The sequence below is a fragment of the Trachinotus anak genome, unplaced genomic scaffold, assembly GCF_046630095.1.
Source record: "Trachinotus anak isolate AG129_WGS33_773 ecotype Australia unplaced genomic scaffold, CSIRO_AGI_Tana_v1 ptg000008l, whole genome shotgun sequence".
In the NCBI taxonomy this organism is placed as follows: domain Eukaryota; kingdom Metazoa; phylum Chordata; class Actinopteri; order Carangiformes; family Carangidae; genus Trachinotus; species Trachinotus anak.
In genome coordinates, this window is record NW_027273859.1 from 2,360,759 (window position 1) to 2,374,676 (window position 13,918).

At 41.0% G+C, this 13,918-nt stretch overlaps 1 protein-coding gene across 1 annotated transcript in view; it reads left to right on the plus strand.

The window, feature by feature from the left end:
• Window positions 1–13,918, plus strand: part of cacna1ba (calcium channel, voltage-dependent, N type, alpha 1B subunit, a) — a 143,765-nt gene that overhangs the window by 36,825 nt on the left and 93,022 nt on the right. The window contains exons 4-6 of the mRNA XM_071481837.1: window positions 6,018–6,109; window positions 6,230–6,382; window positions 7,994–8,181. Coding sequence (XP_071337938.1) covers window positions 6,018–6,109; window positions 6,230–6,382; window positions 7,994–8,181 — 433 coding nt within the window. The remainder of the gene's footprint in view (window positions 1–6,017; window positions 6,110–6,229; window positions 6,383–7,993; window positions 8,182–13,918) is intronic.

Sequence of the window (13,918 nt, forward strand, 5' to 3'; positions counted from 1 at the left end):
TCTGTCTCATCATCTGTTGACTTCATATCCTTCGTATCCTCCTTATTCTCCTCTTATATTGTCATCATCATGTCGGCTCCAGATTAATTACAGTTTAATTATGAAAATGGTAGCATAGTATTAGTTTAGCCTTTCAGTTTTTTTGTGTGTGTGTGTCTTTGGCTCTGGCTAGTTATCTGATAGATATTTCACTTGTTTCCTTGATGGATGTCACTTCAAAATTAGTAGGACAAAAACCTCATTCTTTTTTTTTTATCTAAGAGGTTAATGAGAGTCCTGGTGTACATGCAGAGGATGGAAGTTTTGATTTATTGTTCAGCATTGGATTTCAACCATTGGTAGCTCCAGATTGTAGGGAGGCAAATTTTATGCAGTTTCATTAATCCATAGATGGCCACGTTAATAAATGTCAGTTAATCAGTCAGGATTTATGTATTACAGTGGTCTTTTTTCCATGGTTAAACTGTTTTTAGGCAGTGATTCATTGATGTAAAATGGGAGTAAATTGGGAATTTAAAGAAGAGATTATGTAAACACCAAGTTACTTGAATTCTAAACAATACAAATATTGATGTCATTTAAAATCGCACAGATTTCAGTCCCGTCTGTTGCTTGTCTACAACAAAGCAAGACAAGGCAAAAATATAACAAACACTCCTGCACAAGGCTTCACTGGAGAACATACATTAGATCAGACTGAATGTGTTGGACATATCTAACGATTAAAACAAAGTCAGACCAAGTTTTCCTTTATCAACAGGACTAAAACATCAAATAACCTGTAAAGATGTAACAGGTTACCCCAGTCCCCCCACAGCAGACTCTGCTTTTACTGGTTGTATACAATATAATACACATACCTTATCTACATGATGGGAGTGATGTTAGAACCAGCTAACATTAGTACAACTGCCGGAAATTTCACTGAGATGCACAAATTTTGAACCAACTTTCTTAGTAAAGCCAAACTATCCAGTCCAGTCTGGCATTAGCACGATCCTCTGGTCACTAGCAAAGCTGGATAACTGCCAGTCAACAGATCCACTGAATTTTCACAACTTTATGCTGCAGTGTTCGTCAATAGAAAGCCACGCAGCGATTTATTACTTCTGTTTACATATTTCTATTTACTGTGTGATATAGTGTGACAGTGTGCTACACGTATGCTTGGAACAGGAGTAATATCCAAGGCTGAAGTCACAAATTCACTACTGTGGGACAAATGAATCATCATCATTTTGTGTCATCACTCACTGGTGTAGGTGCATGTCTATAAGTTTATCATCTGTAGAATGTGACACATTTCACTGTGGGAATGTGTGGATAAGAAAGCAGTGTACAGGCCATCCAGGTGTCTGCCGTGTAGTCGCTGTGTTTATATTTTTTCATTCACTGTGGTACAGCATGTGAACGGTGGTGAGCAGAGGGTTTGCTGAGGAGGTGAGAAACTTACTTATTGCTTACTGAGAAAGCAAAGACTCCTGAGTCTTTCTTCAACAGTCTCCATCGGCATGTGAAACCTGTAGGAAAAAACATGCAGCAAGATGTCACCATGCAGTGTCTCTGTAGCTACCTTAGTCCCCGCATTAAGTTACATATTTGAGTTTCAATGGTGGAGAACATATAGTAACATCAAAGGTGGTCCACCAGAACCGAACTGTTAACCCCAAGTTGTTACATGGTTGAGTGGTCACAAAAATAAACCTCACTCAAGAGTTTCTTTGGTTGAGGTAAGTTATATAGATAAGAAGTAAGAGGCCTACATCTCCGTCTCCGGGCTGCTTTATGAATGCAAGAGTGTTTGTGTTTCTATTTACTTTGGTATTAGTAGGGCTTCAGGCCTGAAGGAGCTTGTACCAGTGATGCAGGGAACCCTATCGTGATTGCTCAGATTTTGAGGGATCCGAGCAGTGAAGCTGGAGAGCTGGAGCTCTAATATTTTTGTTGCTATTAAGGGTTGAAGCAGTGAAGCTACAGGAACCCTATAGTTGTTGTTCTGATTATTAGAGGTCAAAGCCCCATGGGGCTGGGGACTACACATGCAAAGCAACATGTCTCCCAGTATCAGTGCTGCTGGGAACCCTATTGTAATCGCTCAGATATTTAGGTCCAAGCAGCATAGGTGCTGGGAACACTAAACTTGAAAGTACAGAGGAAGAGTTTATCATTTATTATATATATCCTTCTTACCTGTAATTGTAAATATTACAACATATTTTCCATGTTCATGTCTGGAAGTATCTTGTGATGCAATTGGACCGTAGAAGTCGTGGAGTGGACTTTACCATTTCTTAATCTTGACATTTTTTTGGGTGGTGTTGGGGCAGCTGGAGCGATTATATATAATAATTTCTCAACTGATCAACAACAACTGAACAGCTTCAACACGTCCCTGTGTTCTACCCCACTCACCAACATTCCCCACTTATGTCTTTGACTCTCATCTCGTCTCTCATCTGTGTGCGTATGTCACTCACTAACTCAACTCGCTATGATTGGCTGAGTGGCATCACGTGACCAGTGTTGTAAAGGCTAGAAAAGTCTGCACCAGTCAAAATGGAAACGCTCTGTCAAAATGAAATGTTTTATAGGTCATAGGTCTGGCTCTGGATAGGATGGCATCTGGGTCTGGACCTGGACGGTGGTCCCTCTGTCAGTGACCTCGGCTGTAGGCCCTCTCCACTACAGGAACTTAACAAGCTCTAACTTAACATGTGCAGCTTGTGCCTTTGTGTCCACTTTGGTGTTGGGTTCCTGTAACTAAATTTCAGCACTGCAAAGGAGGTGATACTAAATCCAGAGTGTGTTCAAAATTCTGTGGTCGAACATCTGAAACATTATACACATCATGGAAACCACACAGCTGTCGTCATGAACCTGTAGTTTTGTTGTTTGCTACCTGAAAAGAAGTTGAAGAAGAGTTTCACTGTTTCTATGTTGTTTCACTCTAGACAAACATAACAATGTTTTGTAGTTGAGACAGATTAATGTAGATGTGGTCTCGAAAAGTCAGTTAACAAAGCAGGATGTGACCTATTCACTATTCAGTGTGTTTGTCACTGTATAAATTAAGTTGATTACACAGTGTTGGGGAGTGTGCTGCTTGTTTAACTACATATCCCAGGAACATCTTCAGTAGTGACCTGCACTCCACTTCATTACCACACAGCACATTCAAAATGAGGGTGTTGGTTCTAGTGTTGGCTTTTAAATGGTTTGGGAACACAAGGCAGAACCTAGAACCATAACCTTACATGTTCTTTAGAGTTCAGGTAATGGGGAGCTTCAGATTACATGTAGCATAGTGGAAAATACTGACACTGTCATACGGTCAAACATTGCAATAATATGCACGTGTACAGTGTGCATGTGCACCCTGTGAGCCTGATTACGTGTGTTCAGTGTGTGTGTGTGGGTGTGTGTGTTTGTGTGTGTGTGTGTGTGTGTTAGACGTATAGCATAGCCAGCCATCTGTGGTGCTGGTAGCTCCCTCTGGACCAGAGAGCAGCAGAGAGGAGGAGCAGAGGAGTCTGATTGGACAGATTCAAGCTCAGGAGCTAAGTGTATTAGTGCATATCCACCCCTCCTCACTTTCTTCATTCAGCCCCCCCATCTACTGTCGCTCCTCATCTTCCCTCCACTCCTCACTAACCCCTTCCTCCCTCTCTTTTATCATGTTGTGAGCTCTTTTCTCCTCTCTCACTTTCCTCTTTCCTTTTTCATGATCTTCTACCTCATCTTCCTTTATGCCTCACTGTCTCCATCCCTGCTTCTTTCACCGCTCCCTTTTCTCTTTCACCACTCACACTGCATCTTACCATCACCTTCCCCCTCATCATCCCCTGGTTTACCTTCCCTTTTGTATTCCTTTTCAAGCTCCTCATTCCCTCTTTCATCTCCTCCTTTTTCTTCTTCTCCATCCCTCTCATACCCCTCCTCCCTCTCCACCATCTGCTTTATACAGTATACTTTTTTAACCTCCTCTTGCTCCATCTTGTTCTCCTTCCATTGCCGCCTTCTTTTCCTTCCTTTTCCTCTATTCCTCATCTCTCCTCTTCTGGCTCATCTTTATTTTTTAATCTGCCCTCAACCCTTTTTTCACATATCTCTCCACACCACTTCATCTTCCTCTTGCTCACCCTTCATCTTTCGTTTTACATGTTTTGCATTTAGCATCTGCTCTTATCCAAAGAAACTTAACTCGAACATCAGTAGAAAAGGTTACGACATAAAGATGAGCTTAAAGTCGTATGTTTTCCCTCTTTAAAAATACGCTGTTCACAACCATCATCCCTGTGGTATTCTGCATGGTGAAGGATTACATTTCGTCCTGTAAAGTTTCATATAAACTGAAAACAGTGGGTATGATCATTTCCACAATTAACACTTTGAATCTGACTCTGCTGAATTTTCTAACTGTATTTTTGTATCTTTAATTGAATTGGCAACATACCATATTTTTTTAAAATATTGTTTGGGGCTTTTGTGCCTGTATTTGATAGGACAGTGGAGACTGACAGGAAAGGGGCAGAGAGAGGGGAATGACATGCAGGAAACAGTCGGGCTGGTCAGGAGTCAAACCAGCGACTCACCTGCCAAGAGCATTTACGCTCATGTGGTATGTGCCCTAACCATTTGGTTACCAGGTCGCCCCTGAAGAGCAGTTTTGTAGCTCAGAGTGAGCTGCTCTTCTGTTGTCATCTTGGAAGTGCCTGACTCCGCCTCTAACTCCTGGCTAATCCAAAAATGGTCAAAGAGGTGGGGCGTGTGTGGAACTAAGACTTTGGTGCTTTCAGGTTTGGGGCAAGCATAAGCTCACCCACCTGTGACTCAAAGCGACCACGCCCTCTGTTATGCATAACTTTAAGACTTAATAAAATTAAGAAAATAAAAATTCACCCAAGTGACCATTCAAGGAGCTGTAGTTTTCAGCATTTAAGTGTTGGCTTCATCTTTCAGACCCTGGAGGTTGCTGCTTGCTAAATACACATAAAATGTGTATTTCACTTCAAATGAGGTGAAATGGTGTTATTTGTTAGAGACTGTTTGCACCTGATGCATTTAATGACATCTGATAATTGATACTAGTAGTCTATAAAGTTCATTGTTTACATATGACAACAACAGCCTGTTAGCTTAGCTTGCCTAAATGTGAAAATGCCATGTTGTGTTTTTACACTGAGTTATGTGCAAGACTATGGCTCTCTGTGAAATCACTCCTTTGTTCACTCATTCACTGTTCCCTTTAGTAAAAAAACACTCAATAGTGCAGAGCGTATATGCCATGGCACCACTTTTTTTGTTCTAGTGTGGTAGTTTTGAGGATATTACATGGAGGAAACATTTAAACACTCCAATTTCAGACACTGACACTGAATATAGTCCTCTATGTAGTAAACAGGTGGTAATTTCATGTTATTATTCTAGTTTAGCTTTATTCTGAGATAAGATAATTACCTGCTGGTAGTATTTTCATATTTACAGAGATGAGAGTGGTATGGATCTGGTCAGCAAACTCTCAGCAAGAAAGTACTGAAGTGTATTTTCAAAACTGTTGAGCCGTTGGTTTAAGATTAGGTCACTGATGCTCATACACAGAGCAATCACTAGCATGGCACCTGATTACCTGATGTAACCTGATGTGTGCTCCCTCTGTGGTGGGAAGATTTACTGAACTTGATTCAGCTCAGCAGAATCTCTCTCTCTCTCCCTCTCTCTCTCTCTCTCTTCAAAAATCACACAAAGTCCATATTTTTAATCATCTGTCTCTTCTTTAACAAATTAAACCAACACAGATAAATAAGGAAATAAAGAATAAAAACACCACCCAACCAACCACTCATATCCTCATTCTTTATCCCAGCCTCGTGCACGCGCGTCCGGGGGACATGAACTGGGCTGAACAGCTTGATTCACCTTTTTTCTTCACTGCTGCCATGGAAGATGTGACAGTAACAGAGAAGAGGCTGCTGCTGTACAGATACCTGTAATCTGACTCCATGTTGTTGTGTGTGCAGGATCCTGGCCACAGTGGGGGCTGATTTCGATCTGAGAACACTGAGGGCAGTGAGAGTCTTGCGGCCGCTCAAACTGGTCTCTGGCATTCCAAGTAAGTAACCTTCACATCTTCAAATCACTCTCCAATAAAAGCACAACAGAAATAAGAGGAGATGAAATTGTCTCCTGTGATTTTAAGTGATTTGAAGTATTTTTCTCTCGTGCTCCTCAGGTCTTCAGGTGGTATTAAAGTCCATTATGAAAGCCATGGTACCTCTGCTGCAGATTGGCCTCCTTCTCTTCTTTGCCATCCTCATGTTTGCCATCATCGGCCTTGACTTCTACATGGGCAAGTTCCATCGCACCTGCTTCAGGATAGACACAGGTAAGCAAGGGGAGCAGTGGGGCTTCAGCAGTTCCTGGTGTTAATCAGGGAATAAGATGGTGGGACCTGAATGCTGATGAACCATTTTAAGTCGCACTTGAGTCTTAGGCTCATATTGAGGAATATTGTGCCTGGGCTTAATGTGACTGTTGGCAGCGCAGCAAAAGCTGTAAGTGGATAAAGCTTCTACTTAAACAATAAATGATAAAAAAACAAGCTCATTTGTAAACTGAGATTTATAATGGCTGCAGCAAACAGATCTGAGTTACTTCAACTTCGAGTGAATTAACAAAAGTAAAAAAAATCTCAGTTGTGAAGATATAAAATGATGTTACTCTAACTTGGAGTACATTAACGCAAGTAAAAATTCCCAATCTTAAAAAAATTAAGATAAATCGACTAACTCAATATTTGGCTGAAGTTTGCAATCTTGAAATTCAGAGTTTTCTCTTTCTTGAACCTGTCTGTTTTTTCCTCTGTCACAAAAAACAGCAGGGAACCATTAGGAAGTTGTAATGCAGCAGGGCTGTTCAATCTGTGCGACATACTGCACAGTTTTTCTTTGATTATTTAATCATTCAGAACAGTGGTTCCCAACCTGTGGGCCTGGGCCTGAAGGTATGCAAGTGGGCTGACAAATCATTTGCAAAGCAGTACAATTTTGGTGAAAAGATGGGATTATAAAATAAACATATATAAAAATAGTGTAGTAAATAGTAGTAAACATAGTAAATGTTATGAAAACATTAAAAAATTTGAAAAACTCCTTTCATTTTTTTTATGAGGCCTATCACTGTGATAAACTAATACATTCATGGCAAAAACTGGAGCATCAAAATCAAAATGAATAGCTGGTTAGCAACAGGAAGACTTAAAAGAAAGAGTCAAGACACAGATGGTGAATCAACAACTGATCTATCTGCCCCTTGTCCAACAAAAAAGAAAAGCTGGGCTTTCCCTGCTCTCAGATTCATCATCAACATTAAAATAAAAAGGGCTCTGAGATTGTATATTTGGTCTCTGTATTGTCGTGGGGTCAGATGTGAGCCGCCAACATTTCAGAGATTTCCAAGCGGGCTGTGAGTTGGAAAAAGTTGGGAACCACTAGTTTAGGAAAAAACACCAAAAAATACCTTTTGCATGAAAAAATGATGCAAATGTTAGGAGGACCAACAGATCCCAGTTCTGAAAGACAAGCAGTTGATGTTGTATGTACAGAGTAGACAGAGATAACTGTAATTTAACAACACCATGGAGAAATAGAATGATATTAGGTAAATGAAGTGAAAGCAACTCTGACTCTTTTAACATTACATAATAATCCAGGATGTGAAGTTGAAATGTCAGTCACAACAGAACAGCCAGCATCAGTTGAACTCTAAGTGTGAGGATAAAAACAGGAAATTGTGCCAACTGTACTGTGCATGGATGTTGCCAGCGTGTGTGTCAGTGTGGCTGAACCCATATATTATGCATTAACTGGCATGTGTCTCAATATCAGAGGTACTTTTATATAACACTCCAGCCTCCTCTAAAAATACCAGCATGTTTGTCTATTTCTGTGAGTGTGACTCTGTACAAATGTGTGTTTGTGTGTGTTTGTGGCTGCAGGCGAGCAGGCAGCAGAGTTCCCCTGTGGCCTGGAGGCTCCGGCGAGGACCTGTGCAAACGGCACCTCCTGTAGGGAGTACTGGATTGGACCCAACTTCGGCATCACCAACTTTGACAATATCCTCTTTGCTGTTCTCACCGTTTTCCAGTGCATCACCATGGAGGGATGGGTGGACATCCTCTACAACGTGTGTCCACTCACAGGAACCATATGTTGTTTCTCAAGCACCGTGTCTGCATGTCTGTTAGTGGCTCGGGTTACTAGATGGGTGGGGTATTATTCAAAGGGTATGTACCTAGCCTGATACCACCATCTGACTCACCGCACACTTCTGATTAGCTCAGTGTTTGAAACAGGTGTTGTGCTCACTGATGGTGTTTCCCCTGGGTTGTTGTTGGTCAGTTGGAGCTGTGGGTGGATCTTCATACTAAGCTACTTGGCTACATCTGTATAAATAATGACAGGAACATTTCGGGTTTTGCTGTTAAACAGTAGAGGTGCTTTCAGATAGTGGTTGTCTCGGCAGTGTTCTCTATGGCCCTGTTCAGACCTGGTGTTAACATCTGTCCTGAGTGATCCGATCACAAGTGGACAGCTCTAAGTTCAGGTGTGAATGCACCTAAGACGCATACAGGAAGCATCTGAGATCCGATCACTCAGACCACATTCAGAGGTGGTGTGGACCACATGTAGCCACATTCTTTAAGCAGTGTGAACGCAGATGTGTCCTGGCCACATTGAAGGACCAGCTCCTCTACTGACTCCTCTCCCGACTCCTCTGCCACAGTCTAATGAGGCCTGTCACAGTTTCATAACGAACCAAAAATACTTTACTATTTCTAATGGCTAAACTTTTATTTGTGTGCTCAGTGTTTCCTTTAACATTGTTTCATATTATAGCCTCATTATTTATTGTGAGTTGTTCTGTAAACTGTTGTAAACTGGCAGCAGCACAAAGCCGTGTGCAGAAGTACAGTGTAGATACTCACACTCTCGCTGCTGTTATCACTGCCTTGAACTACCACTGACCTCGGCCTGATGCCGTGTTCAATGAGCCCATCCTGCTGGGGAAATAGACTTATCACACATCATCTCATTTCAGAAAACTTTCATGAATCCTGTGGATGTTGTCACAGTTTCTGTGTTGAAGACAGATTAATGATGATGGTTGGGTCAGTGCCTTGTATAAAATCTTACTGCCACTGGTGAGTGTGTGAATGGACGGATGAGTGCTGTATAAATGCAGTCCATTAGGTTTTCACAACCAACACCATCCCATCTCCTCTCTCAGGCTCCTCTCTGGAATTTTAGCAACAACCAGTTGAGAGAGCCTCAGAGCCTCTCTTCTGATTGGCTGACTATTTTCTGAGTGATCCAGTAAGACTATAGCAGATTTCTGTACTATTGAATTATTTAACTGAATGAAATCACATTTGTTTCACTATTAGAGCAGATATTTCAGTCTCCAGTATGGCCATTAGTGTCATTAGCATTGCTCATACTCAATCATTTCCATAACTGTTCTCCTTTAACTGCTTAGTCTAGTGGCTTTAATCTTGCACATGCAGTACATTCATCATTTTGTTAGACACCAAGAATTGAAATAAATTTATCTCTGTAAAAAAAACCAAAAAACTTTATTCATGTCATATATTTAGCCAAAAAAAGCAGTCTGTGGAGAGTACGTCACCGTGACTGTACAGACTGGTCCATCCCTGTGCATCCATACAGAGACACTGTGCTTTTCCTCCTGATTGCTCTGCCCCTCCCATCCTTCCTCATTAGAGGCAGCATAAGAGTCTGTGGAGGACAACTCACACACAGCCACAACTGCCATGAGCACCACAGCACCGCCGCTTTCACTGCTCATAGGAAACAAATCAGAGCCGGCTGAATTATCAGAGAGTCAATATAGGTCACAATAATATCATGCCAGGGAAACAGCTATGTAAGAGGTTAAATTATTTAACAGTGGTTTCGTGGGAAAACAGTGTTGTTTAGCAGTGAGAGCTTGTCCTGGTTGGACTGAAGGAGGAAAACAGAAACACAGTCAGAGAGGAGGGAGGTAGAGCAGGAAAAGGTGGGGTAGACAGGGGAGGGTCTTTGCTGATGACTAAGTACAGGACACAGGAATGGGGGGGGGGGGGGGGGGGAATTCTCTCGAGGTTGATCTTTCATATAACACATATTTAATTGGAATATCGATCAGCATTAGAACAGGTGTAGTTTCACAGGCGCACCTATGAAGTTGTGACTTGTTTCACAGGTTACATAACCATTGTTACACACATTAGTCAACTATAACTGACCACACAATGATAGAGTGACTGCATTAATAGTGCACCGTGTTGACAGCGGCAGTCAGTCACTCTGAAAAGTACATGTTTTTCAGGGGGGGCGCCCTGGTGGCTCACCTGGTAGAAGGCCTACCATTTGGGTTTAGTCCTTACTGCAGTGGTAAGGTTTTTCAAATTCTTTGAATTTGGGTGAAACGAAGAACTTAAGGAAAGCAGAAATATAAATCAATTCAAGAACAGGCACAGAACACGGTTTTGAAGAAGCACAGGTAGGGACATCGGATGCTGTAATTGTGTACTTGCTGTTACTGAACGGTTTAGCGATGCAGATAAAAACATTCGGATGTGTGTCAAACTCTAAGTATGTTATTTAGGTTTATAAATTGAGCATTAGAGGAGGACAGAACATTGTAAATATTCATTTCTTCCTGCTCCTTTTACAACCTGTGGTACTTGTTGATTTGTTGACTGATCTCATTACTTGTGTTAAAGTTTATTGGTTATTGTTGTTGATGATTATTAGGTTTTGCTCCACACTTTAATCAATACAACTGTGAGACTAGTTTCCCCACAACCATCACGATTTTTCCTAGAACATGAATGAAAAACTCACATCACAAGTAGATTTTTTGTAAAGACTGCGCAGGAGTCGATGTGAGTTCATGTGGCTGCCTCCCTCGTAGGAAGAGCCAACGGAGTCCCTCGTGGAACGTCTCTGAACATCACTAAACACTCAAATCCATGTCTGATAGCAAAAGGTTCATATCTAAATTAACACAAGGATTTCTCACTGTAGTGGCATTAAAGTACAATTTGTCACATTAATGTTATTTATTCCTCATTAGGAGATACTAGCAGCATGTGTACGAACACCATATAATACCATATAATATAAGCTGAAGAAAGGCTACAACATTACAGCCACAGCAGCAAGCATTCACACCCTTTTAGTTTAGTTTACATGTGAAGACAAATGTCTGACAAAAAGGAAATAATATAATGAGCTTTGTACTAAATTTAGGTGAGGAGTCATTGTTATGAGATGTCCCTGCTGTAGGTGGAAAATAACAACAGGAGATGAACACTAAGAAAAACTGCTGCTGCTGTTCAGATATAAAAAAGAGTTACTTTCTTGTAACGATACAAAAAAGTCTTGACTGTGAGAATTTTCTTGATTCAGTACACCTGAGAGCATTAAGAATACACCACTAAAATCATATGTGAAATTAATGGCTTTATCTCATCTCCTTGGCAGCAGCTTATTGGCAGCAAGTGTTTTCAGCAGGTTTCAGGTTGATGCAGAGTAAAGCTGAAGGAGCTTTGTAGTTTGCAGTGTCTTCTTAGGACAGAAGACATGTTGGCTTTTGCTGGGATGATCACCATAACCCAATCACCCCCACACACTTCAATGGGATGGTGTGTTTGTGTATCCTACTGAATATTTAATCATAGGCTGTGACGGTCTAGATGCCATTGTAGAGTCTGTTTAGGCTGCAGTGAGGATGCGTGCTACCAACAGTGCTGTTTGCTAACATGGTGCCAGGGCTAAAGCCACTCCAAGAGACCAGAGTCGACTAATTAAAAAGGTGCAGGTGGTGGAGGTGCAGGTGTTTGGGCTGGAAAATGGAAGGTATCAGTCAATTAAAGCCTGAATTTAGGAATGTACATGCAAGAAAAACAAGCAAGAGGACAAAAGACAAATAAAAAGTAAGAAATATATTCATTTTTAAAAGCTCACTTTGACTTAATAGCTGGCAATGCTATACATACATCAGTGCACAATAATAGCAAGACACATCATCTGATCATTTCAATGATTGAGAGTTATTTTGAGCTGCATCTTTATGTATGGCACATACAGTCATTTAATTTTTTTTTTTTTAATTAATTAAAAATTAATTATTGATTAATTATTAATTTCATTTCATGAAATGACTGTAGGTATGTGGTGTTCTGGTATGGCTGTCTCACTGTGTCAGAATTTGCCTGTAAGTTTTTCACCATTTAGCCCATTTTTATTGACCAGGCAATGATTTAAGATGTTTCATTTCAAAGCAGGTAGCTACAGGTGTCAACCATGACCCAACCATGACCCTGAACCAAAACAATGAGCTAAAAGGCACCAAAACAGGCCAAACAGAATTGATGCTGATTAGTCCTTCGTCTTTCATGTTGCACGTGGTCACTTGATCCATTCTTAGGCTGCATCTATCCAATGTGGAAAAAAGACTGTAACTGTGACAGTCTGGATGCTGTGGTAGAGTCTAAATAACACTGTAGTCAGGTGTTATGTTTGCGGCTGTCCGTCTGTCCCGTTCTCGTGAATGTGATAACTCAGTAACGCCTTGAGGGAACTTCTTCAAATTTGGCACAAACATTCATTAGAACTGATTAAATTTTGATTTTGGCCAAAAGGCCAAAATTCAAGGTCACAGTGAGCACACAAAACAAGTTTTTGGCGATTAATCACAAATTCATACACTAATTATAACACAATATAACTTGAATGTCTGCAAGGATTAAATCAAGTAATGACATTTTATATCCAAATGGTCAAAGGTCAACTTCACTGTGATATCATAATGATCTGCAAAAACACTTCAGGCCATTATTCAACGCTGACGGAGATTGTGACTATATTTCCTGCCACTTGGCCGGTTGGCGGAGGCAAACAAGTATGAGATGGTAATTCTAGTTTAATTTGTACAGAAAAAGAAATAGAAAAACGACAGTTTGTAATTTGAAGTTAGATGCTGGAACTGTTTCCTGACAATAGTTTTGCATTTGAGATCTGTAGTTTTGGGCAGTACTTTGGGTTTCCAGATAAGGTTGATGAGCACAGGTTTTGATTTTTGTCTCTTGTGAAGCTACACACAGTCACTAACCCCGGCTGTTCTCCCCTTGATAAATAAAATTGACAACCTATCAGGAAATGATAGTGAATGAATGATTTATATTTACTGCAGTAATGATCCTAGCTTTACTTTGTAATAATCCCTATTAAAATCTTCTCTTCCACCACCTTCAGTAAGATTTAAAGACTTTTCTCCATCAGCATCAGCAACTGTCGTCATTCACATGATGAATAATCCCCATTAGACCCATGCGCTAATCCAGAATTGGTCCCTATGGGGTGTAGGGGTTGGGGGGGTTAAGATCACTCCTTCATCCATCATTAGCCAGCTCTGTTTCCTGTCCTCTGGAGGCTGCTGTTTTGGCTGAATATGACTGGTGGATTCTCTGATTGAATTGTCAAGGGAGGAGTGACGGCTGTCTCATTTCCCACCACAGTGGGACCCGGCTGTGTCCTCTTTATCAGAGTGGCCATCCATCATGACAGTACGTGCCCTCGTCTATCTCTGCCAAAGCTATGACTCTCTGATGGGGATGGAGGGCAAAACTCAGACTGTTAATTTCTCATTAGGAGACCCCCAAGAGCTCTAAGCCGTGAACTCTCCATTCTGACAGGTGCTGTCACCTGTTTATGTTTTGTACGACCTCTGTGTAGAAAACTTTCACAGAGCAGGGCAGAGAACATTTAGCATGGAATCATCCAAAAAATATGAATTTTACTTTGAAAGTAACCATCCAGTTAGTAACAATTACATGAAAGCTACACATGCATAG